General features: G+C 36.4%; 1 protein-coding gene across 1 annotated transcript in view; it reads right to left on the reverse strand.

Annotated features, from left to right (window-relative positions):
- Positions 1-1742: 1742 nt before the first annotated feature.
- The window catches only part of GTF2E2 (general transcription factor IIE subunit 2), a 71463-nt gene continuing 47209 nt past the window's right edge, over positions 1743-25996 (reverse strand). The window contains exons 7-8 of the mRNA XM_058525152.1: positions 3542-3657; positions 1743-2256 (exon numbers count right to left, since the gene is read on the reverse strand). Of these exons, the coding sequence (XP_058381135.1) occupies positions 2140-2256; positions 3542-3657 (233 nt within the window). The 3' untranslated portion in view covers positions 1743-2139. The remainder of the gene's footprint in view (positions 2257-3541; positions 3658-25996) is intronic.

Genomic DNA, 25996 nt, shown 5'->3' on the forward strand with positions numbered 1-25996 from the left:
ATTGTAAATTGGTACAGCCACTATGGAAAACAATATGGAGGTTCCTGAACAACTTAAAAATAGAACTACCATATGATCCACAATTCCACTTCTGGGAATATATCTAAAGGAAACGAAAACACTATGTTGCAATGATATCTGCACTCCCACATTCATAGCAGCATTATTTACAACAGCCAAGACTTGGGAACAACCTAAGTGTCCATCAACAGATGAATGAATAAAGATGTGGTATTTATGTATGTACATGTGTACGTAAACAACATGGATGGACATTGAGGGCATTATGCTAAGTGGAGTCAGTCAGACAGAGAAAGAAATACTATGATGTCTCACTTATATGTGAAATCTTAAACAAACAAAAAAAAACCTCATAGAAATCAGATGTGTGGTTACCAGAGGCATAGGGTAGGGGAAGGGGAAACTGGATGAAGGTGGTCAAAAGGTACAAACTCCCAGTTATAAGACAAATAAGTAGTAGGGATGTAATGTACAGCATGATGACTACAGTTAACACTGCTGTATGGTATATATGAAAGTTGTTAAGAGAATAAATCCTAAGATTTATCATCACAAGGAAAGAAATAGTTTTTCTTTTTTTTTTAGTATCTATATGACATGATGGATGTTAACTAATTTACGGTGGTAATCATTTCACAATATCTGTAAGTCAAATCATTATGCTGTACACCCTTATACATTGCTGTGTGTCAACTATATCTCAATAAAACTTGGGGGGAAAAACAGGATGGTGTGCATAGAGCACAAAAAGTAGACACACTTGGAGATAAGCTAGCTCCAGATTTTTTTTTACAGGAAAACGTTTTATGCCATAAGACATTAAAGCTCCTCCTTACTAGCACAAAAACTCTGATAAGAAGCAAGATATGCTGAGTTCCCTGTGTTCTAAATTACCATGAGGAGCCCCAGTTTTACATCTTCTCATGCCATGTTTTGGGGCTTGGATGTAAGAAAGAGGTAACCAATAAGATGACACTATAAATGGATGAGAAGTAAATAGAAAGGACAAAAAGAACTAAAACAGCAAAAAGGCTCCTTGTCATCTGCACAAAGTACTCACTGCTTTGGGTTACCCCTACGCCTTTTTTGAGAACACTGAACCTTGTTTTTATAATCCACTACAATTTCAATTTATGATATGAGGACTGTAAGGATCAACCCAAAGGACCACCACAGACCAAATAACAAGCACAGATAAGGAAAATGGGTAGTTTGCCATAGAAGGCTGGAATGACCACCTAGATTTCCCTCCTGTAAGTCACCACGACTCTTAAGAGCCCTCACATTTGATAATGGCTCTCATGAGCTCAGTCAGTGATGGAGAGACAGAGGAAGTCTCCACCAAAAGAACTTCAGGGTTAAGCCCCGTGAGGGTTGTGACATGGTAAAGGGGATGTTCAGGTTGGCAAGAAGACTCTATCTGTCCTTGCTGGAGATGGCATGAGACCATGACTTGTGAAATCCAAGAGGATAAATACTGATATATCCTTTTGAAAGAAAACACTAAACATTACACATAGTGTATCTTTATTGCCTCACTTGCTAACAAGAGGCACACTTTGTGTTCCATTTGTAAAATCCATATGCTCAGCAACACAGCACAGATCCCAGTTTTCAATGATGTCCCAAATATGTACCCTGTTGGAGTTAAAGACCAGAGCTGCCAATGGCCACTGACAAGAATGCAAAGAAACAAACTGAATTCATGAACATCTTAGAGCTCCTTCTACAATGATTTTATTATAAATATGTTCTTCTGGAATAGACAAATATTGCATTCAAGACTATCTGCAAACTTGTTCTAAAGTAATAAAAGAGGAAAAATGGAATCAGGATCCACTTAGAAGTAGAGATAAACAGCAAAGACACTGGCATGCCATGCTACGTGCCTTTCTCCTAAGAAGTAATAGAAGGTTAACAGGGAACATCACATTTCTCATTAGCCTATTCAATTAAAATAAGCTTTGAGTTTGGTAATTTGCACTTGTTCTGTAAACTGAATGCTCCTCTCCTCAGTCCTAAGAAGTAGAATGGGAAGACAGTCTTCAGAGCCCAGCATCAACAAGAAAGATCTTGACTTTGTATTTGTAACTCTTTGCTCACAGACAAAACTGTTCACTATTTGCCAGGAGCAATGTCAGAGTAGTCCTTCAGCACTCCAGCCAAGTGTTCATTATGAGTCTTAAACCGTCGCTTTTTCTGTGAGGCAGGCTTTTTCCTTCTCTGAATAGGGGCCTACAGGAAAAAGTAAAAACAGTTAGAAACAATAGCTCCTCAGAGGGGTAGTACGGTGAGGATTTACTAAAGATGCCCAGAAACCAGCAGCAAAGAGATGCAGGGGTTTTGACCGTTTTTTCTGCTTTGTAGCCCAGCCTCACACACCAGTCCACAACACACTCCCCAACCACAGGCGAGTACCACTTTCTGTCACGATGAAGGGTATACCTCCACCTGGAATAAACGGCTGGCACAAAAACCTCCAGAACTATTCTAGGTACTAAGTGGATAAAAAGAGAGGCAGTAAAGCTCTTTGTTTTCCGTCTCTATTATCAGGTTTAAAAATATATCCACCATTACCATTAAAAAAAGATGTGAAGTAAATATGGCAAAATAGAGAATACAGCAAAATTGGGAAGTGGATGGCACACACAGATTTGTTAAATATTATTCTCTGTTCTTTTCTGTATACTTGAAATATTAACATCAAAAGCCAAAAAAAAAATCAACAAACTAAGCAATGATAGGAAACCATAAAATGCTGCAATTACATTAATGCATGAAGCTCACTGGCAATAAATCTTTCCTTTCAAGGAGTCAAAAAATTTACTGCATGAAACACACACACAAAAAGCCACAAAGAAGGCAAGCTACAAAGCCTGGTGGTGGACAAGGGAAAGAGAGGCAGAGCAGCTATAGTCTAGGGTGCTGGTAAATTATTCATCTTCCTGGCTTTGTCCTTGGACTACAGACAGTTGATTAGCTGGTACAAGGCAATTCACAAGTCTTCATTCAATTACAAACCCCTGCTCTGAGCAGGATTTCGGGCTATAAAGACAGTAATATCTGGTTCCTAAGGAGTCTGAAAGCTCAACAAGGACAATTCACTGTGATCCAGCCTAAGGCAGAGCCAGGCACCAAGACCACAGGGCACATGGAGGAGGAGGAAGGGAGCAGTGAAGGCCTTCAAGGACAAGATGATTGAAGCAGGCTGCGAGGGCAACGAGTGGGCAATGGAAAAAGTTTGCAATGGCTGGAGCTCAAGAGCAGGCACAGCTAGGACAGGGGCTGGAGGGCTGAGGGAGAAAGCTTTCACATGCCCGAGGAGCAGTGCCTGAGGGCAAAGAGATCAGCTGGCCCTCAATAAACCAGACATGATCTGGTTTGCATCTGACCAAGATTACTGGATTAGGACACTGAGAGCAAACTGGAAGCGGGTAAATTCAGCTCTTCAGAGAGCTGAAGAGGAAGCAGGCTAACAGTTCAAAGAACAGAAGATTACATTTTTTTCTAGAGAACATACCACTTTCTTTGGTCCGGATTCCTGCATGGAAGAAATACCCTGTCGCTTCAGATATTCTTCAATTTTTTCCTCATCCATTGAATCCACAGTAACACTCCTCCATAGTTTCTGAAACTCTGTTCCAACAAGATAGTAGTTATTTTACAATAGGTGTTTACAAGCTATAGTACCTCAGTGATGGAAATCCAGGCTTCAATATTACCTCCTCTGCTCTAAATTAGCACATCTGAGATTTCATTATAAAAACAAAAGAAGTAAGACAAGAACTTGCAAATGCTGGACACTGAGTAGCAGAAGGGCCTGGGAACACGAACTGCATCACTACAGACCAGTAGTATTCTATTTTAAGAGTCTAGTGAATGAAGGGTAACGTGACTGAGGCCTCCCTGCTTTCCCAGGGAAGAAACGCAGTTGACATTCTCCTTTTATTCCAAAAATCAGTTCTCTCTATTGAAATAGTTCAAAATTCCTGCTCATTCCGAGCCGAGTATACTCCATTTCCTCTCCTATCAGTAAAAAGAAACACATAGGGACATGGAGAACCAAAGTTTTATATGGAAGTAAGGAGCTATAATAGTTTATTTTGAAATCAAATAACCTGGGGATGGATGACTAAGAGGTGATACGGGGGGATGGGGAGGGTACTGAGATAGAAACCCTGTCTCTCACCCCCTCTAAAACAAAGGAGAAAGGCCTTTCGTCCAGCCTACATCTTGTCCTCAGAGACCCATGGCCCCTCTGCCACATCACTGTTTTTGCAACCAAAAGAGATCATAATTGAGACATGTCCAAAATGAAACTTGTTTGCATCTTAAATTCTGTCCCTAAAGACAGGCTTAAATAACTTGGTTCTACTTCATTATCAACATCTACTTTCCAACACAAAAAAACTTCTTTTAATGGCAAATCACAAGACGTATACACTCTGGAATGAAAAATAAAAGGAAAGCTCCCTGAGCACTCTGAGGCTGCACACCCGGAGCCTCCTGTTCACAACACAAATGCGCACAGGACCTCCGGATGCTAATCAAGGCAGCAACAGCACCGCCCCCTCCTTTCATTCCCGGGCCATTAACTTTCCTGTAGGATGTCAGCATGGGCCATTCACAAGCTATAAATAAAGTAGGCAGGCCATACTGTTCGGGACCAAGTTTTTCTCCTTTTCCCTCTTTTCCTCCTTCCTCCTTTCCTTCTTATTTCAATACATACTACATGAAGCAAATGATGCCCAAACAGCTGGGACTCTGGTGATATTTAGGAAATGTTTTCTGCTACATACTGAAAAGCTTTTTGTTGATGGTGAGCAAATACAAAAAAGATACTCTACTACAAAGAATTCAACCTAGGCACAAAGTTATTTAAATCCAAAACATCTCTGAATAAAAATTTTTGATTATCCATAGATATATTAGGGGCTCTTTCTCCTATATGCTCACTGAACTTTCATCTGCATACATTATAGAAATTAGTTAACAGATAACAATTGTTGGCTTGCATGACTTTCTCGGCCTCTTGAATGGCTATAGGCTCCTGGAGAGCAAGGAATTCTATCTTCATAAGTTTCCCACTAACGGTGGCACTGAACCTAGCACATTCTCATCAATTTGACTTGTGAACATATGAAATGCTATTGTCTACGATAGTCTATGCACCACAGAGTATGTTTTCTTTTTACATTTTTAAACTTTATTTTAAAATAATTTTACATTAACAGGAAAGTTGTAAAATTAGTTGCAAAAAGAGTTCCTGTACACCTTTTACCCAGCTTCCCCTAATGTTAACACTTGATATAGTCTTAGTAAAATTATTGAAACTAATTAACAATGATACCAGCCTATTAACTAATCTACATACCTTATTCAAATTTCATCAGTTTTACTGCCCAAGTCCTCTTCCTAGTCCAGGATCCAATTCAGGATCCCACACTGTTTAGTTGTCATGTCTCCTTGGTCTCTTCCAATCTCTAAGTGTGCCCAGTCTTTCTTTGTTTCTCATGACCATGACATGTCTAAAGAGTTTTGGTCAGTTATTTTATATAATGGTCTTCAATTTGGGGTTGTCTGATATTTCCTCATGATTAAATTGAGGTTGTGCATTTTGGGCAAGAATATCACGGAAATGATGGTGTGCCCTTCTCAGTGTATAACATCAAGGGTACATGATGTCAATATGTCTTATTACTGGGGCTGTTAAACTGATCAGTGGTTAAGTTGGTGTCTGTCAGATTTCTCCACCACGAAGCTATCATTTTTCCCTTTGTAATTAATAAGTATCTTATAAGGAGATCTACTGAGACTAAGCAAATACCCTGTTTCTCATTATTCTTTCATGCACTAATTTTAGTATCCATTGACAGTTCTTGCCTACAACAATTATTACTTCTGGGTTTGCCTAAGGAGAAATTATTTCCAGCATTCCTTCCATATGCGTGAATTAGAATTCTACTGTAAGAGCGAGCTGTTCTTTCTCCAATTTATTTATTCAACTGTTTGTTTAATTTAGTATGGACTCGAGGATACTTATTTTATTTCATGAATTATAATCCATTACTATCATTATTTATTTTATTATTCAAACATCCTGGCACTAGTCACTAAATGCCCCTTCAGACTGTTCCTGTGTTTTTTTGACTTGCTTCCCTTTTTATTTTTCCTATTTTTTATTTTTTGTTTATTTTGAGCACTCTCTCACTTTCTGGTACCAAAAGATGTTCCAAGTTCATCTGTATTTCCCCCAATACAGAAGCAACCATTTCGCCGAGGAGTCCTGACTCCTTTTACTGGAGAATGGTATTTAGAAACCAAGATCTGGGCATTCTGTTTTCTTTTTCTACCAATAGCTTTTCTTTTTTAGAAAACAGCAAATGATTAGGGGACAACAAATATAAAGGCAGATGATTTGTTCTAGCAGAGAAAGTCAGGCATGCTCTAAGCTATAAGTGTAAATAAACTAGGAACTAATTTAGAAGTCTACTGTCTTTTAACAGAAAAGAAGAAAAAGCAGGCTAGAATTCATAAACTCAGATTTGACCCTTTCAATTGAAGAGACCCCTGTCCCATTTGAGCTAGGAATGAAAACTGTGTAACAGAAAGTATGTCAGGGAAGGAAAGAAAATAAGTAAACTCATCAATGAGGTTTTGCGTCAATTCCCAAATAACTCATTCACATTTTTGGCTATGCCCAGACCGTCCCTGTGAAATGCAAAATTAGTAGAACAGTCTAGTACAGACTGTGGAGCCACACTACCTGGGTCTGAATCCAGTTACCCCATACACTATGTAACATGGGGCAAGTTATTTAACCTCTCTGCCCCAGTTTCCTGATCTGTAAAACAGGGATAATAACAACACCTGTCTCATAGAGTTGTGGGGAATAAATGAGTTAACATACATAAAGCACTGAGAATAATGCCTGCAAAGAAAAAAGCACTATCTCTATATCTGTTATAGTTATCATATCATCTAACATCTATCATCTCTTATTTTGGGGGGCTAATGCCTTTAATGAACGCAGTATAAAACACCTAAGAAAAGGATGGGCTAATAAAGAGTAATCTCATTTATGTAAAGTAGAAAAAACTAAAATTCTAAAAATTTCTTTAAAAACAAAAAGTACAGGGGCTGGCCCGGTGGCCTAGTGGTTAAGCTCAGCACGCTCCACTTTGGCAGCCCAGGTTCAATTCCCGGTCACAGACCTACACTACTCGTTGTCAGCCATGCTGTGGCAGCAACCCACATACAAAATAGAGGAAGATGTTAGCTCAGGGCAAATCTTCCTTAGCAAAAAGATAAATAAATAAAATAAAAAGTACATACATATTAAATGCATCATAAAAGTCCAGAAAAATACATACCAACACATATCCCCAAAGAGAAAGGAGTAAGGTTTACTTGTAGAATTTTCATTTTTGCTCTATACAACTCTTGACAAATATTTTAATATGCAGAGGTATTTATATATTACTAGGATAATTTCCTAAATATATAAATGACAACTCAAGAAGGATCATACTTATTAATAATTAATATACTTATTGCTTTTTCTTACATCTACATTAGACCATAGTGTTCTAAGAGTATCAGAGTTAAGACACATCTTTGCCATCAAAAAAAAGAAGAAAGGGGCAGGCCTGGTAGCGCAGTGGTTAAGTTTGTGTGCTCCGCTTGGGCGGCCCAGGGTCTACAGGTTCGAATCCTGGGTGCAGACCTGTGCGCCACTCATCGAGCCATGCTGTGGTGGCATCCCATATGCAAAATAGAGGATGGGCACAGAGGTTAGCTCAAGGCTAATCTTCCTCAGCAAAAAAAAAAGAAGAAGAAGACTGGCAACAGATGTTAGCTCAGGGCCAATCTTCCTCACCAAAAAAAAAAAGAAGAAGAAGAAGAAGAAAAAGCAGACTCTCACATAGCAACACACCACATCTTCCTGCATTCTCCTTTACTTGTTATTAAGATGCCTCCCTTTTCCTTCACAAGTGTTGTTATCTATTTTGCACTTCCAGAAATTAGGACATTTCTCAATTTACCTCATCCCCTAAAGTAATAATCCTAAATCTTAGACACTACCAAAATAATTTCTCTTGTGTGATGGATAGAAAAATGCCCCCCCCAAAGATGTCTACATCTTAAGCCCCAGAACCTGTGAATATATTACCTTATATGGCAAAAGAGACTTTGAAGATGTGATTAAATATCTTGACTTGGGGAGATTATCCTGGATTATCTGGGTGGGCCCAATGAAATCACAAGGGTCCTTTATCAGGAAAGGAGAGAGGCAGGAGAGTCAGAGAAGATGATGTGACAACAGAAGCAGACATCAGAGTGATGCAGGGCCACGAGCCAAGAAATCTGGGCAGCCTCTAGGAGCTGCAAAAGGCAAAGGAATGGATCCTCCCCGAGAGCCTCCAGAAGAAAAGCAGCCCTGCTGACCCATTTTAGACTTCTGACTTCTAGAACAGAAAGTAAATTAATAACTTTGTGTTGTTTCAAGCCACTAAGTTTGTGGTATTTGTTATAGCAGCAATAGAAAACTAATACACGGGGCTTTAGACTTTTCTTCTTCAAAGAGTATAATTTAAACAGATAAGATTATACAGACAACTGACATTTCATTCTTAGCATTCCAACAAATATTTGTTGAGAATTCTGTCATTAGCATGGTGTTACAGGCTGGACATCTGTGAAGAACAGGCATGGTGTGCCCAAATGTGTGGTGGTGCAAATGGGCAGCATCATGCCCAGAGCTCACTATGGCTAGGAAAGATGAAAGGAATTTGACAGCATTTGCTGTGCTTAGTGATCCTGCTGAAATGCAACACGGAGCACAATGGCACTTTTTACTTAAAATGACATCGGTACCAAAGGTAAGTAAAAGAAACCTTGGGGTAACTCTTTGAAAATTGCTTTACAATGGGCGAGACACCATCCTCAACAAAAAATATACTTTTGAATAACTACTTTTTAATTTTCCTTTTTTTATTAAGGTATAATTTACCTTAATATAGATAAAACTTGCACATTTTGGTGAACAGTTCCTAAAGTTTTAACAAATGTATAGTCAGGGCTGGCCCCCTGGTGGAGTGGTTAAGTCTGGCGCGCTCCACTTCGGTGGCCCAGGTTCACAGATTCAGATCCCAGGTGTGGACTCTTACCACTCAAGCCATGCTGTGGTGGCAACCCACATACAAAACAGAGGAAGACTGGCACAGATGTCAGCTCAGAGTGAATCTTCCTCACCAAAAAAAAAAAAAAAATTGTACCACCACAATAACAATATAGAACAATTCCATGACTGCAAAAAATACCCTTGTGCTCCTTCATAGTCAACCCTTCTCTCTCCATCTCCAGGCCCTGGTAACCACTAATCTATTATCTGTTCCTACGGTTTTGTTTCCCAAAAATATCATAAATATATCATACAAATACAATAATACAATATATAGCCTTTTGAATCTGGCTTCTTTCACTAAGCATGACATATTGGTGATTTGTCCATGTTGTTAAGCATGTCAGTACTTTGTTCCTTTTCATTGTTGAATTGTACTCCATTGTAACGACATATCACACTTAGGGGCAATTAAGGGACAGTTAGAGGACATCTGAGTTGTTTCCAGTTTTTGGAGGTTATGAATAAAGTTAATATAAATACACATGGATTTTGAGTGAATGTGGGTAAAAACCTAAGAGTGGAATGGATGGGTCATACAGTAATATATATTACAATGTAGTAATAAACATTTAACTTTCCAAAGAATGACACTGCACCCACACCTCAGACAATATGCAAAAATTAATTCGAAATGATCCAAGATCTAAATGAAAGAGCTAAAACTGTAATTCTTAGAGGAAAAAAATGGCAGTAAATCTTGCTGATGTTAGATTAGGCAATGCTTTCTTAGATAGAACACCAAAAGCACAAGCAACAAAAAACAAATAGATAAATTGTACTTCACCAAAATTAAAAACCTTTGTACTTCAAAGGATACTATCAAGAAAGTGAAAAGACAACCTGTAAAATGGAAGAAAATATTCGCAAAGCATATATCTTATAAGAGACTTGTATCCAGAATAAAGACTCTTTAAAACTCTATAACAAAAAACAACTAATTTTTAAAATGGGCAAAGAATCTCAGTAAACATTTCTCAAAAGAAAATATACAAATGGCCATTAAGCACATGGAAAGATGCTCAACGTCATTAGTCATTAGGGAAAAATGCAAATTGAAACCACAGTAAGTTACCATTTCATACCCAGTAGGGTCACTAAAATCAAAGTGTTGGCAAAAATGTGGAGAAAGTGGAACTCTCACACATTACCAGTGGGAATGCAAAATGATGCAGCCACTTTGCAAAACATTATGGCAATTCCTCAAAAAGTTAGCCATAGAATTACCATATGATCCAGCAATTCCACTCCTAGGTATAGACCTAAGAGAAATGAAAACATATGTCCACACAGAAACTTGTATACAAATGTTCATAGTAGCATTATTCATAATAGCCAAAAAGTGGAAACAACTTAATGGCCATCAGCTGATGAATGGATAAATAAAATATGATATATCCACACAATAATTTTTTTTTTTTTGGGTGAAGAAGATCGGCCCTGAGCTAACATCCATGCCAATCCTCCTCTTTTTTTGCTGAGGAAGACTGACCCTGGGCTAACATCTGTGCCCGTCTTCCTCCACTTTATATGGGTTGCCGCCACAGCATGGCCTGACAAGTGGTGCCTCGGTGCACACCAGGGATCTGAACCTGGGCCACCAGCAGCGGAGCGAGCACTTAACCGCCACACCACAGGGCCAGCCCCAATGTAATATTTTTTTAACGTAAGCATTTAATGATCTATATTTCTCTTTAACTACTGCTATAGCTGCATCTCATGAATTTTGATACACTGTGCTTTCACTTGCATTTAATTGAATTTTTTTTTTACTTCCTTTGTCATTTTCTCCATGATCCATGAGTTATTTAAAAGTGTTACTTAATTTCCAAATATTCTGGAGAGTTTCCAAATCTATTTCTGATTTCTAGTCTAACTATGGTCCAAGCACATCCTCCATATGCTTCTAATTCTTTTAAATTCCTTTGTATGCTTTCAATTCTTTTAAATTCATTAAGGTTTTGTGGCCTAGAAAACCATCTGTCTTAGTGAATACTCCACGTGCACTGGAAAATATATGTACTCTGTTGTTGGGCAGTCTGTTCTATAAACGTCAATCAGGCCCAGTTGGTTGATAGTGTTAAACCTTTCATATCCTTACTCATTTTCAACCTACTTGTTCAATCAATTACTGAGAGAGGAGTATTGTAGACTTCAATCTTAATTGAGGATTTGTCTACTTCTTCTTTCAGTTACATCTATTTTTAACTCATGTATTTTGAAGCTCTGTTGTTAGATACGTACATATTAAGGACTGTTATGTATTCTTAGAGAATTGAACCCTTTATTGTTACGTAATGTTCCTCTTTATCCATGGTAATTTGCTCTGAAGTCTACTTTGATATTAATACAGCCACTCTAGGTTTCCTTTGCTTAGTGTTTGCATGGTATATCATTTTACATCCTTTTACTTGTAACCCATGTCTTGATATTTAAAGTGAATTTCTTACAGAAAGCATATAACAAGGTCTTACTTTTGTATCCAATCTGAAAATCTCTCTCTTAATTATTACAACTAATTGAGACAATTTACATCTGTCTCAATTAGTATGGTTAGACAATTTTAAAGTGAAAAGAATGTTAGATGATTTCATATGTTTAGACAGATGAAAATCTGTCTTAATTAGTATGTTGAGATGATTTACATTTAACATAATTATTAATATGTTTGGAATAAAATCTATGATCTTGCTCACTGTTTCTCTTTGTTCCTTCTACTCCTTGTTTTTTTTCCTTCTGTTTCTGTGTTCATTTGGATTAAATGAATATATTTCTATGATTCCATTTTCCCTCAATATTGGCTTATTATTTATACTTTTTTAACTGAGATATAATTGACATACAATATTGTATTAGTTGAAGGTATACAACATAATAATTTGACATATGAATATACTGCAAAATGATTACCAAAGTAAATTTAGTTAACATCCATCACCACACAGTTATAATTTTTTTCATTGTGATGAGAACTTTTAAGATCTACTCTCAGCAACTTTCAAATGTACAATCCAGTATTGTTAACTATAGTTACTTTAAAAAAAAAAATGGTTTTAGTGATTGTCATAGGATTTACAACACATATCTTTAAGTACAGCCTAGCTTCAAGTAAATTATACCAGTTCATATGTAGTGTATAAAGATGTTATAATAGTATACTGCCTCCTAACCTTTGAGCTATTATTGTCATAAATTTTACTTTTACGTATGCTCTGTAACCAAATACATTTCAAATATTTTTGCTTTATGGTCAGCTATCTTTCAGAGCAATTAAAAATAAGAAAAAAAGTTAATTAAAAATGTTAAAAAATTTTAATTAGAAAAATATGAATTTTATATTTACCTTCATTTATTCCATTTACAGCACACTCACTTACTTGTACAGATCTAAGTTACTGTCTAGTATCACATCCCCTCTGCCTGAAGAACTTCCTTAGTATTTAAGTATATCAAACTAGTATATCAAATTCAAATTTTTCAATTCTGGGTACAGAATTCTAGGTTGCAAGTTTTCCCCTTTTGGCCCTTTAAAGATGTCACTGCATTGTCTTTTGGTTTGCATAGGTTCAAATGAGAAGTCCACAGTAATTATATTTTCCTCGTAATGAGCTTTTTCCTCTGACTACCCTCAATATTTTCTCTTCATCCTCAATTTCCAGCAGTTTGAATATGATATGCCTATGTGTTTTTCTGTCATTTGTTTTTTAGGATTATCTTGCCTTGTGTTCTCTGAGCTGCTCGGATCTTCAGTTTGGTGTCTATCATTAGTTTTGGAAAATTCTTGGCCATTATTTCTTCTGTCCCTTTCTCGCTCTCTCCTCCTTCTGAGATTTTAATTACACATTTAAACCATCTGATTATATCTCACAGCTAATGGATGCTCTCTTACATTTTTCACATTTTTCTCTTTGCATTTCAGTTTAGATAATTTGTATTGGCCTTATCTTCAAGTTTACAGATTCTTTCCTTGGTTATACAAAGTTTACCAATGAGCTTATCACATCGAAGGCATTCTTTGTCTCTGTTACCATGCTTTTCATTTCTAGAATTTTCATTTGATTTTTTCTATAATGTCTCTCTCTCTGCTGAAATATCCTACCTGATCATGCATGTTATCTGCCTTTTCTACTAGAGGCCTTAACATATTAATCAGAGTTAATTTAAATTCCATGTCTGATAGTTCTGATATCGGTGTCCTAAGAATTTGGTTCTGTTAATTCCCTTGTCTCAATACTGAATTACTTTTCCTTGCTTCTTTTTATGCCTAACAATTTTTTTTGAAAGCAGGATATCCTCTGTAGGACAGCTGAGACTGAGGTAAATAGTTTTTGTGCCTGAATATGGACACGCCTTTCCTTCTGCTAGGCCGCTACTGTGTGGAGGTCAAGTCATTCTATTGTCAGAATATAAGCTTGGTTTGGAATTTGTTGGTGCTATGGTTACCCATAATACACCACAGGCTTCAAATTCCTCTAGCTATACCTTGCGCTTAGGGTGAAGGCTCATTTGCCAGAGGGTTTTTCTCAGTGTCTGCTCAACGTGTAGTTCTAGGTCTTCCCTTTATGCTGCACCTCAGATGGTCTGTCTGCCTCCACGCTCTTGCAATTCTCACAGAATTCCATTGCTACCTGTCACCTCACATCTGTTAGCCTGGTATGGGGGTAGAAGTTCTCTGATACTAATTTATCCTAGGTCTTAGGCAAGCACTGTGCTACCTGGTGTCTAAGGTGTGGCCTTCTCAGTGTTCCTGCCCACCCCCTCTGCTAAAGTTCTCGACCCAGTACATATTCGTGTCCCTTCCCCAGGGGTAAAGGGCTTTCTTTCTGTTCCCTTCCCACAGCAGCTGAAGGCTTTTGTCTCACAGCAGAAAGGGAGGGACAATGATTCAGACAGGGCTTCAGGTCTTTCCTGAACTGTCTACTGTTCCCCTCCTCCAGGCTGCCCAATGAGGCCAGTACCCCCGCCCTAGCCTCTTTTTCGTAACCATCCAGTGAAATCTGTGGAGAAGAGCCTGGGAGCAGGTATGAATTCCCACGTGTCTACAGCACCCAGGGGTTCTATATTCTCTTACTAGTCCACACTGAGCCTTCAGCAGTTCATTAAAATTTTCACTGAATTCTTCTGAGCGCTCTTCATTCTGTCTGTCCCAGGCAAACAAGTGCTTGCACTACACATTTTCTTGGAGGTACCTCTCTTTCCTTAGATTTTGGGTTAGGTGGCTGCCCTGCAACCTCAGTTCTCTGATGGATTCAAGAAAACTATAAATTTGCAACTGTGTAGGGTTTATTGTTGTTGTGGTTGTTGTTGGAAGGGTGGGAACAATGCTTCGTCCAGCTTTCTCCACTCTAAGTGGAAGCTAGAAGTCCCCAACTATCTGCTTTTCAGCCAAACTTCAAGAACAATGTGATTAATGTGACTACATCTGCTCATGACAGCTATATAGGAGAGAAAATAGCTTCAGGCCAAACTTCCAAATCAGCAATAAAAACTTTCTAATTGCAAGAAAGCACACGATATTACTGTTCTAAAATGTATACCATAACTAGAACTTTACATGTCAAATTTATCATAGCTGTTGAAGGAAGTATGTCACACAAAAATTAATAGTCCTGGCATTTTAAACATGACTTGCTAAATTTTAACTATCAACATGTAAAAATTGTATTCATGTATCTAGAATAAGTAAAACATAACTGTATAATAATTAAACTGTGTACTTCTCTCTGTGCAACAAAAAAGGTAAAGAGAATAAAAGTACATATGATAAAAACACCTTTTATTCAGTGGCAAATTTTATTCAATACACTTTTATCAAGCCTCTATATCATCAGAATTATAAAATTTCAGTTCCCTGAAGATTAAAACTACTTTGACTTTCTACCTGACATGTACAGAGCTTATAATACTTGCAGCCTCTTACAACACAATCAGAGGCAATAATACCTACTAGAATAGTGATAGCAATGGTCTGGAAAGTTAATCCGTATATAAATGTAGCACCAAAAAGAATATACAAGACTATAAATTTTCATGGTACAGTGGAATTGAAAGTACATTAAAACAAAATTTACTTCCTTTTGCTTAAAAGAAATGTCACTTCAGCTACTGCTAGATGAAAATCCTTGAATAAAAACTCTTCAATGTCTTTTTTTCCCCCAATAAAACATTTCTACTTTAATCCCCGACCTCCCTTAGCTCAATGCTGTTGCAGTATTTAAATATTACATCTACTATGTAAATGTATTACAGCTGCATAAATACTTAAGAGGAACACTGGAAAGCAGGGCCTAATTTTAGAGGCAGGATTTCCCAAGATTCCAAATTTAATTACTTTTTAAAGTATGTGGGAACAGAAAACGCACAGCTGTCAGTTACAAAGTGAAATAACCTGTTTTTCTTTAATTTTATAAAGTCATTACAAGAAAACACAAATTAAAAAAGATAATCTTTATTTTTTAGGAGGCTGTCAAAGTCAACTAAAAACATCCAGTACTGGTGAGGGTAAAGAAACGGATGCCTCCTCATATACTGCTATGAAGGGGTAAACTGGTCCAAAACAACTGGTGCAAACTTTATGATGGGCATTACGCAAAAGGTTGAAGATTTTTTAAATATGTCTTACCTTCTGACCCAGCAATTCTACCTAAAGAAAACTACAATAAGGAGATAATCAGGCAAGTGCACATATATTTATGTGCAAAGATTGAGCATTATTTTTTTCTAATTTTTTATTGAGGTAACACTGGTTTATAACATGACATAAATTTCAGGTGTACATCATTATATTTCGACAACTGTATACAGTACGTCATGTTCACCACCCAAAGTCTAGTTGTCATCCATCACCATACACATGTGCCCTTTTACTCCTCTCACGCTCTGCCTCCCCCCACCTCCCCTCTTAACCACCACTCTATCCTTTGTCTATGTGTTTTTACCTTCCACATATGAGTGAAATCATACGGTATTTGGCTTTCTCTATCTGACTGACTTTGCTTAGCAAAGCAAGCAAAGGTCCATCCTCAAGGTCCATCTACACTGTAGCAAATGGCAAGATTTCATCTTTTTATGGCTGAGTAGTATTCCATCGTATACCACATCTTCTTTATCCATTCATCCTTTTATGGCCACTTAGGTTATTTCCAAGTCTTGGCTATTGTGAATAATGCTGCAATGAAAACTGGGGTGCACATATCTCTTTGAATTAGTGTTTTCATGTTCTTTGTGTTTTGTTTTTTTTTTCTGAGGAAGATCAGCCCTGAGCTAACATCCATGCCAATCCTCCTCTTTTTGCTGAGGAGGACCAGCCCTGAGCCAGTATCTATTGCCAATCCTCCTCCTTTTCTTCCCCAAAGCCCCAGTAGATAGTTGTATGTTATAGTTGCACATCCTTCTAGTTGCTGCATGTGGGACGCCGCCTCAGCATGGCCGGACAAGCAGTGCATCGGTGCATGCCCAGGATCCGAACCCGGGCTGCCAGTAGCGGAGCACATGCACTTAACCGCTAAGCCACGAGGCCGGCCCTCACGTTCTTTGAATAAATACCCAGCAGTGAAATAGCTGGATCATATGGTAGTTCTATTTTTAATGTTTTGAGGAATCTCCATACTGTTTTCCACAGTGGCTGTAACTAGTTTGTATTCCCACCAGCAGCATATGAGGGTTCCCTTTTCTCCACATCCTCTCCAACACTTGTTATTTCTTGTCTTTTTAATAACAGCCATTCTGACAGGCATGAGGTGATATCTCACTGTGGTTTTGATTTGCATTTCCCTAACAATTAGTGATGTTGAACATCTTTTCATGTGCCTGCTGGCCACATGTATAACTTCTTTGGAAAATTGTTCAGATCCTCTGCACATTTTTTAATTGGGTGGTTCGTGTTTTTCTGTTGTTGAGTGAGTTCTTTATATATTTTGGATATTAACCCCTTATCAGATACATGATTTGCAAATATCTTCTCCCAATTTTTAAGCTTTCTGTTTTGTTGATGGTTTTGTTTGTTGTGCAGACGCTTTTTAGTTTGATGTAGTCCCATTCGTTTATTTTTTCTTTTGTTTCCCTTGTTTGAGGAGACATGATATTCAAAAACATACTGGTAAGACTGATGTCAAAGAGTATACTGCCTATGTTTGCCTCTAGGAGTTTTATGGTTTCAGGTCTTAAAGTCTTTAATACATTTTGAGTGAATTTTTGTATATGGTATAAGATAGTGGTCTACTTTCATTTTTTTGCATGTGACTGTCCAGTTTTACCAACCATTTATTGAAGAGACTTTCCCTTCTCCATTGTATGTTCTTGGTTCCTTTGTTGAAAATTCTGTCCAAAGATGTCTGGGTTTATTTTTGAACTCTCAATTCTATTCCATTGATCCATGTTGCATTGCTGTTTTCTGCCAGCACCATGCTGTTTTGATTACTATAGCTCTGTAGTATATTTTGAAATCAGAGAGTGTGATACCTACAGCTTTGTTCTTCTTTCTCACGATTGCTTTGCCTATTCAGGGTCTTTTCGTTGTTCCATATAAATTTTAGGATTCTTTGTTCTATTTCCGTGAAAAATGTCATGGGGACTTGGATGGGGACTGCACTCAATCTGTAGATTGCTTTAGGAAGTATGGACATTTTAACTATGTTAATTCTTCCAATCCATAAACATGGAATATCTTTCCATTTCTTTGTGTCTTCTTCCATTTCTTTCAACGTTTTATAGTTTTCAGTGTATAGGTCTTTCATCTCTTTGGTTAAATCTATTCCTAGGAATTTTATTATTTTCGTTGCAATTGTAAATGGGATTATATTCTAATTTACATTTCTGTTATTTTGTTGCTAGTGCATAGAAATGCAACTGATTTTCCTATGTTGATTTTGAATACTGCAACTTTACTGTATTCATTTATTATTTCTAATAGTTTTAGGTGGATTCTTTAGGGTATTCTCTATATAAAATCATGTCATCTGCAGATAGTGACAGTTTTACTTCTTCCTTTCCAATCTGGATCCCCTTTATTTCTTTTTCTTGCCTGACTGCTCTGGCTAGGACTTCCAATACTATGTCGAATAAAAGTCATGAATGAGCATTCTTGTTCCTGATCTTAGAGGAAAAGTTTTTAGCTTTTCACCACTGAGTATGATGTTAGCCATGGGCTTGTCATATACAGCCTTTATTACGTTGAGGTACTTTCCTTCTATACCATTTGATTCAGAGTTTTTATCATAAATGGAAGCTATATCTTGTTGAATGCCTTCTCTGCATCTATTGAGATGATCATGTGATTTTTATTCTTCATTTTGTTAATGTGGTGTATCACACTGATTGATTTGCAGATGTTGAACCATCCTTGCATCCTAGGAATAAATCCCACTTGATCATGGTGTATGACCTTAACATACTGTTTATTTGATTTGCTAATATTTTGTTGAAGATTTTTGCATCTACGTTCATCAGTGATACTGGCCTGAAATTCTCTTTTTTTGTGTTGTCCTTGTCTGGTTTCAGGATCAGCTAATAATGTTGGTCTGGTAGAATGAATTAGGAAGCATCCCTCCTTTTTAACTTTGTGGAAGAGTTTGAGAAGGATAGGTATTAAACATTCTTTAAATGTTTGGTAGAATTCACCAGGGAAGCTGTCTGATCCTGAACTTGTGTTTTTTGGTTTTTGATTACTGTTTCGATCTCCTTACTAGTAATCAGTCTATTTAGATTCTCTATTTCTTCTTGATTCAGTTTTGGAAGGTTGCACAATTCTAAGAATTTATCCATTTCTTCTGGATTATCCAACTTGCTGGCAAATATCTTTTCATAGTATTCTCTTATAATCCTCTATATTTCTGTAGTATTCATTGTAATTTCTCCTCTTTTGTTTTCATTTTATTTACTTGAGCCTTCTCTTTTTTCTTGGTGAGTCTAGCTCATGGTTTGTTAATTTTATCTTTTCAAAGGACCAGCTCTTAGTTTTATTGACCTTTTCTACTGTCTTTTTAGTCTCTATTTCATTTATTTCTGTTGATTTTTAATATTTCCTTCCTTCCACTAATTTTGGGCTTCAATTGTTCTTCTTTTTCTAGTTCCTTTAGGTTTAATGTTAGATTGCTTATGTGAGATTTGTCTTGATTCTAAGGTAGGTCTGTATTTCTATAAACTTCCCTCTTAGTACTGGTTTTGCTGTATCCCATAGATTTGGGTATGTTGTATTTTCATCTTCATTGGTCTCCAGGTATTTTTTGATTTCTCCTTTGATTCCTTCATTGACCCAATAGTTGTTCAGTAGCATTTTGTTTAATCTCCACATAGTTGTGACTTTCTCAGTTTTCTTCTTATAGTTGATTTCTAGTTTCATACTGTTGTGGTCAGAAAAGATGCTTGATATTATTTCAGTCTTCTTAAGTTTACTGAATATTGTGGTCTAATATGTGATCTTCCTCACAAAAAAAAAAAAATAGTGTGGCTTAGCGATTTTTGTATTGCTTGAATCTCCTTTACTTGGAATAGGATAGATCCTGTGATCTATTCTCCATCCTGGAGAATGTTGCATGTGCATTCTGCAGTTTTTGGATGGAATGTTCTGTATATACCTATTAAGTCCATCTAATTTAATGTGTCAGTTAAGGACAATGTTTCCTTATTGATCTTCTGTCTTCTTCTGTTCAAGTCCTTACTATTATTGTGTTACTGTTAATTTCTCCTTTTATGTCTGTAATATTTGCTTTGTGTACTTAGGTGCTCTTACATTGGGCATGTAGGCATTTACAAGTGTTATATCCTCTTGATGGATTGACTGTTCCCTTTATCATTATGTAATGCCCTTCTTTGTCTCTTGTTACTGTTCTGTTTTAGTCTAATTTGTCTGATATAATGAGCATTATCTATAATAGCAAAAAAAAAAAAAATGAACTAAATTTCTATCTGTGGAGCATCAGAAAAATTGTTTTCAAGTACATCCATAAAATGAAATACCATATAGCCATTAAAAAACAATGACTTAAAATAGCATCAGAGCCCCAGGGGAAGTAGTTACCGGGGAGAGCCCTGAATTCTAAGGATGAAGTTGAAATTGTTTAAGCTTTCAGACAGAAAAGAACAAGTTACCAGCAACAGAGGAAAAGTCAGATTGTCATGAGACTTCTCACCAGGAACACCAACACACCAACAAACATTATATAACTGCAAAAGATCAGTGCCTCACATGTAGCCTCAGCGCACTAAACTGGCTCTGTTTCTTTGCTATCTGTCTACCCAAATGCAAAACTACAGATCTACTGAGTCAATAACCAGATAGAGGGCTAAGTAAACGTGAATAAGTAACCAGATAAGTAAGATTAAAACATCTAGTATTTTGGTACTATTTCATATTTTCAATGCTACTAATAATGGCTAACATTACTGTTACTATTATTCTTACTATGTGCCAGGTCCTGTTCCAAGCTCTAAACACTTTTATTTATATTAACTCATCTAATCCGCATTAAGGACCATGAGGTACAGATACCATTATTCCTATTTGATAGATGAGGAATCTCAGAGAAAGAGTGGTTAAGTATCTTGCCTAAACTAGTAAGGAGTAGAGCTAAGATTTAAACCTACAATTTGACTACTCAGATCATCCTCTTGACCACTGCATTTATACTACCTCTAAATGAAAAAGATCCTGATTTAAGGAAATAAATACTTCTGTGAAATAAGACACATACCTACGTCCAAATACCCTGTGTTCCCTTATCTATTTGATTTTAAAAATTACTACAAAATAAACTCTCTCCTCACTTGTGCTATATCTCACTTTAGGACATCTGCTTCTATTTCAGATAGAATGAAGGGTGACTCTTCTGTGTAACTGAAAGCTTACTCACTCAAGATTTTCTCTCTATGGCTAAGACTGCCATCTGGTGTGCAAAAACAAAATCTTCATCAATACAATCAAGACAAAGCATTTTGAGAAATAAAATATGAAAAAAGAGACAGAAAGGAAGACAAAGGGTAAGATATGCATCAATTTTCAATGGGTCTTCTGTGGAAACACATGTAATTTATATCATTAACAAAAAGTCCTTTTTTTTTTGAATTAGTGATTTATGCATCACCAACACTTTCACCTAAAAGAACAGCGTCTTACCCCTGAGGTTCTTGTGGGTGACTGTTCCCCCCAGTGTCTCTAGAACATTGTATAAACACTACAATGACAATTACGTGACATGTTGTACCATGTGTTCCCACGTCATTCCTCCCTCAGCCTGTAAACTGAAGCACAGAAACCTTATTCATTGGGCCAGCCCCGTGGCTTGGCGGTTGAGCGCGTGCGCTCCGCTGCTGGTGGCCCGGGGTTCGGATCCTGGGCGCGCACCGACGCACCGCTTCTCCAGCCATGCTGGGGCCGCGTCCCACATGCAGCAACTGGAAGGATGTGCAGCTATGACATACAACTATCTACTGGGGCTTTGGGGGAAAAATAAATAAAATTAAAAAAAAAAAAAGAAACCTTATTCACTTGATACCCCCTATATCACTGAAATGTGCTGAATGAAAGGATACATGAAAAGAAGGCTGAAGACAACGTATCTTAATTGATTCTTTGCTGTGTTATAAACATAAACTGTACCTTTAACAAAATTCTCAATCTGGACAATTTTGCTTCCTGGGGAACACTTGGTAATGTCTGGATACATTTTTGGTTGTTACACTGTGGGGGAAAATATGCTATTGGCCAAGGATGCTGCTTAATCAACCTACAAAGCACAGTGACAACTCCGACACCAAAAAAATATTCCAGCTCCAAAATGTCAATACTGCCACAGTTGAAAAACTTTTTCCTCCCAACCATCCTTCCTAAAAAGTATACAGATTAATGAAAAATACCAGTTTATAATAATTAACCAAGCCTAGAACCCAATTCTCTTTTACATATATAAAGAACGTTTTTTCTATACTGGTTGATTTTATACACACTTGATTTTCTAGGAACATACAATGTATAATGTATACAGAATACAGTATGATTAACCTTTGTAAATCACAGAAAAGCTGCACTTTGTAGTTTTCAAAACTTTACCAAATTTCTTTATCACTAAAGGAAAACACCAAATTATGGTATACAGGTTGCCAATGCGTCATATCTGTATTAGTCCATTTGTAGCTATTACATTCAATGGTGACTCTACATATAAATGTAAACAGCTGTTTTATTTATACTCCATTTATATTCTACCATAAATGTGCTTGAACAATTACAAATATTAAAATGAATTTTTTAAATTTAAATCAATCTCTTTTTATTTTTCCTTTATGTTACAGTTAGGGTATTATACTGACTTTTTAAGAAATTATGTGTAAAGGTAGGTTATATTATCTACGAATTTTATTTTACAAGAGCAAAAAATATGTTACAAAATATCTGTTATCTAAAAGGTCCACTGAATCTGATTAAATGATTACAAACCAAAAATGACTACTAGCCTATGAAAAGAAATCAAAGTCTTGCCTATGGCCTTTGCCTTTGCTATTCTATGCCTGAACCCCACTTCCCCCACGACCACACACACATGGGCACTACTCTGATACTTTGCACAGCTGGCTCCACCTCATTCCTCATCTTTTTTCACAGAGGTCTTCTCTGAGTTCCACCCCTCCCACTACTTTACTAGCTTAGCACATACTTCATTTATTTCTTCCCTAGCATTTGATACAATCTGTAATCATTTTTTATTTTGTATATTGTCTATTTTATCCTTTAGAATGTAAGCTCCATGAAGGTAGAGACTAGTCTACCTTATTCACTACTGTATTCCCTAGATTTAGCAAAATGACTGGAGCATAACAGGAGATTAATAAATATTTGTTGAAAAAATGGATTTATGAATAAATAATAAGACTGTAACAAAAATTCCAGAAAGTGTCAACTAGGAAGTAAAAAGAAGACAATGAAGTTGATAAAGTGAAACCTGTAAGTTTAAGCAAATTACTTAAAGATATAAAGAGAACCACTTGAGATATATAGGAGAACCTCCTCCAAAACAGTACAATTTCCAAATAAATAATAGGGAAAATACAGCATACGATAAAGATAGTAAATATAAAATGACACTCAGAACTGATTCAGAAAGTTAAAACCAACCATATGCCAGCTACAAAGGAAATATCTAAAACAAAAGGAGACAGGTATAAAGTAAAACAATGGACAAAAATATATCAGTCAATTAAAAAAAAAAGGCAAGGAGTTAAGATAGTAATATGAGATAAAGCTAGACTTCAAGTAAAATCTTAAACGTGACAAAAGAGGGATACTTTATAATGATTAGGGATACAATCCTTAAACTATGACTTTAAGAAATGTTTATAAACCAAAACTCCACAGGAAAATATATAAAGCAGTAACTACAGGAAGTGCTGGCAAAATTAACAAAAACATAAATGCAATTGAAAATTTTACCGTTTGCTCAGTCACTGCTCATATCAAGTAGTCAAAAACTACTATGTAAAGGGTAATCTGATAGATTATATTTTCTTTTAAAACAAAAACACAACAACAAAAGTAAAATAGATAAACAGCTACTAGTACAACAAAGAAAAGCCCAAATGCAAAAAAAGTTAGCAATAAAAAGGAAAAATAACACATAAAAAAACTAAATTCTAGGGTCATATTCTCCAAAATTATACACTTAAATTTGAAAATTAAAAATGAATGATTTTATAGGAAACCACAAATTACCAAAATTGATTCACAAGATAGAAAACTTAAAGATGGACATAATCAAAGAAGATATTAAGAATGCTGTCAAAAACCAACAAGCCAGATACAATCATGGGTGTATGCTTTCCTATCTTCAAGGAATCTAATATTCTCAAAACGAAAGGGAAGGAAAAGGTGGAAAAGAAGGACTGAAGGGAAGAAAAACTGTGCTTTTCTTTATATGAATCCAGCATCACACGCATACCAAACCCTAAGAAACCATACACAAAAAAGAAAACTGACCATTCTAAAGCAAACATCCTTAAATACATTAGTAAAAAGAATCCAGAAATACATAAAGCCAAAGATGGATTATTCTAAGAGTATAAGGATGGTTCAATATCAGGAAATCTAGTAATATATTTCACCACATATTAAATAAGTCAGCAAAACAAAGATTTTAAAAGATGCAAAAATAATTTATCAATTTACCTTCCCCATATCTTCCTGATTTATATGGCTACTTAATTAACATAAAAAGCACATATGCACATACCCAATGTGTAAGATGTGTACAAATATTTGCTGCAGCGTTTTTAAATATTTAAAAATTCATCCATCAGGTACACATGCAAAATGGAATACTAAATAGCCATTTGGTATTATAGACTATCTGTAATAGAGAGAAAGTAAACTAGACAAATAAACATCAAACTATTTTACCAAACTTATTTCTAAATGTGTGTGATTTTACTAACAAGCATTTATGATTACTCTCATAACCTGGGGGAAAAAAGTGAAAATCCTCATTTTGGACTTAGACAAATAATGAGGAGACAGGAAGAGTGTAAACCAACAAAATCCATATAAAATGGCAAATGAAAATAGAGGTAATATTAAGGGATAGAAATATAGGTAAAAGATACACAACAGGAAAACACTGAGCAAAGTTAAAACAACGGTATCCACAGAAAGAACGTAAGGGACAGAAAATAATAATAGCTTAGTCTAAGGATTATTGTGAGGATTACCGCTAAATGCAAAGTGTACTCCTAAAATTTCTCCATGAAATACTCTCAAGAAATCCCAGAGTTTCATGCTACTCTTATGGAGCTACTGCAATCTCAACACTTGCCTCAATTTAAAGATCTATTTACAGAACAGGTAATATGCTACACTATGCGGCCATCTGCAGAGCAGATTTCATACTAAAAATTCCCACTGAGAAAGGTTAAGTACGTTGTATGTTGAAGGTGCCAAGATAAATGGTAGAGAAACTAAAACTAGTGGTATACTATATTGGGAAGTACAGAAGGGAGACAGGTGTTGGAATGAGAAAGATGAACAGAATAAGTCATTACAATGCTTCAAGTTGAAAAATTAAAAAATAATAGTATAAGCATATTACTTAGCAATATGGGAAAAACCACCAGAAGAATCTAAAATAAAACCAGTTAAGTAGTTGCCACAAAAGAAAGGGACTTTCAGAACTACAGAAAGGAAATACACATCTGGTTTTTACTGTAAGATCTTCCTTGCTATTTGAACATGTGACATCTGTGATAAGTTTTTTAATAACTGCAAATTTTTTTCAAACAGATTAACTATACCAAGAATAAAGGAATTACCTGTTTGTTTAAACTTGGAAGGATCTTAAAGATCAAGTCCATCCCTATGTTTTTTAAAAGCAGGAAATCAATTTGACAAGTATAAAAGTTTACATAGAAGTGAAATTCCAAGTAAAGGAGATTCAAGCAATACAAAAATCGCTAAGCCAAACTATTTTTTTTTTTTTTGTGAGGAAGATCAGCCCTGAGCTAACATCCATGCCAATCCTCCCCTTTTTGCTGAGGAAGACTGGCCCTGAGCTAACATCCGTGCCCATCTTCCTCCACTTTATATGGGACGCCGCCACAGCATGGCCTGACAAGTGGTATGTCAGTGCACACCCGGGATCCGAACCCAGGCTGCCAGCAGCAGAGCGCACGCACTTAACTGCTAAGCCACAGGGCCAGCCCCTAAGCCAAACTATTCTTAAATGAGCACCTATCACTAAAATGTACAAAAGGAGTTCACTATTACTTCATTTACATAAAGAAAGTTTACCTTATTTATAAGATAGGCCAGAA

This window comes from Diceros bicornis, chromosome 29 (genome assembly GCF_020826845.1).
Source record: "Diceros bicornis minor isolate mBicDic1 chromosome 29, mDicBic1.mat.cur, whole genome shotgun sequence".
NCBI lineage: Eukaryota > Metazoa > Chordata > Mammalia > Perissodactyla > Rhinocerotidae > Diceros > Diceros bicornis.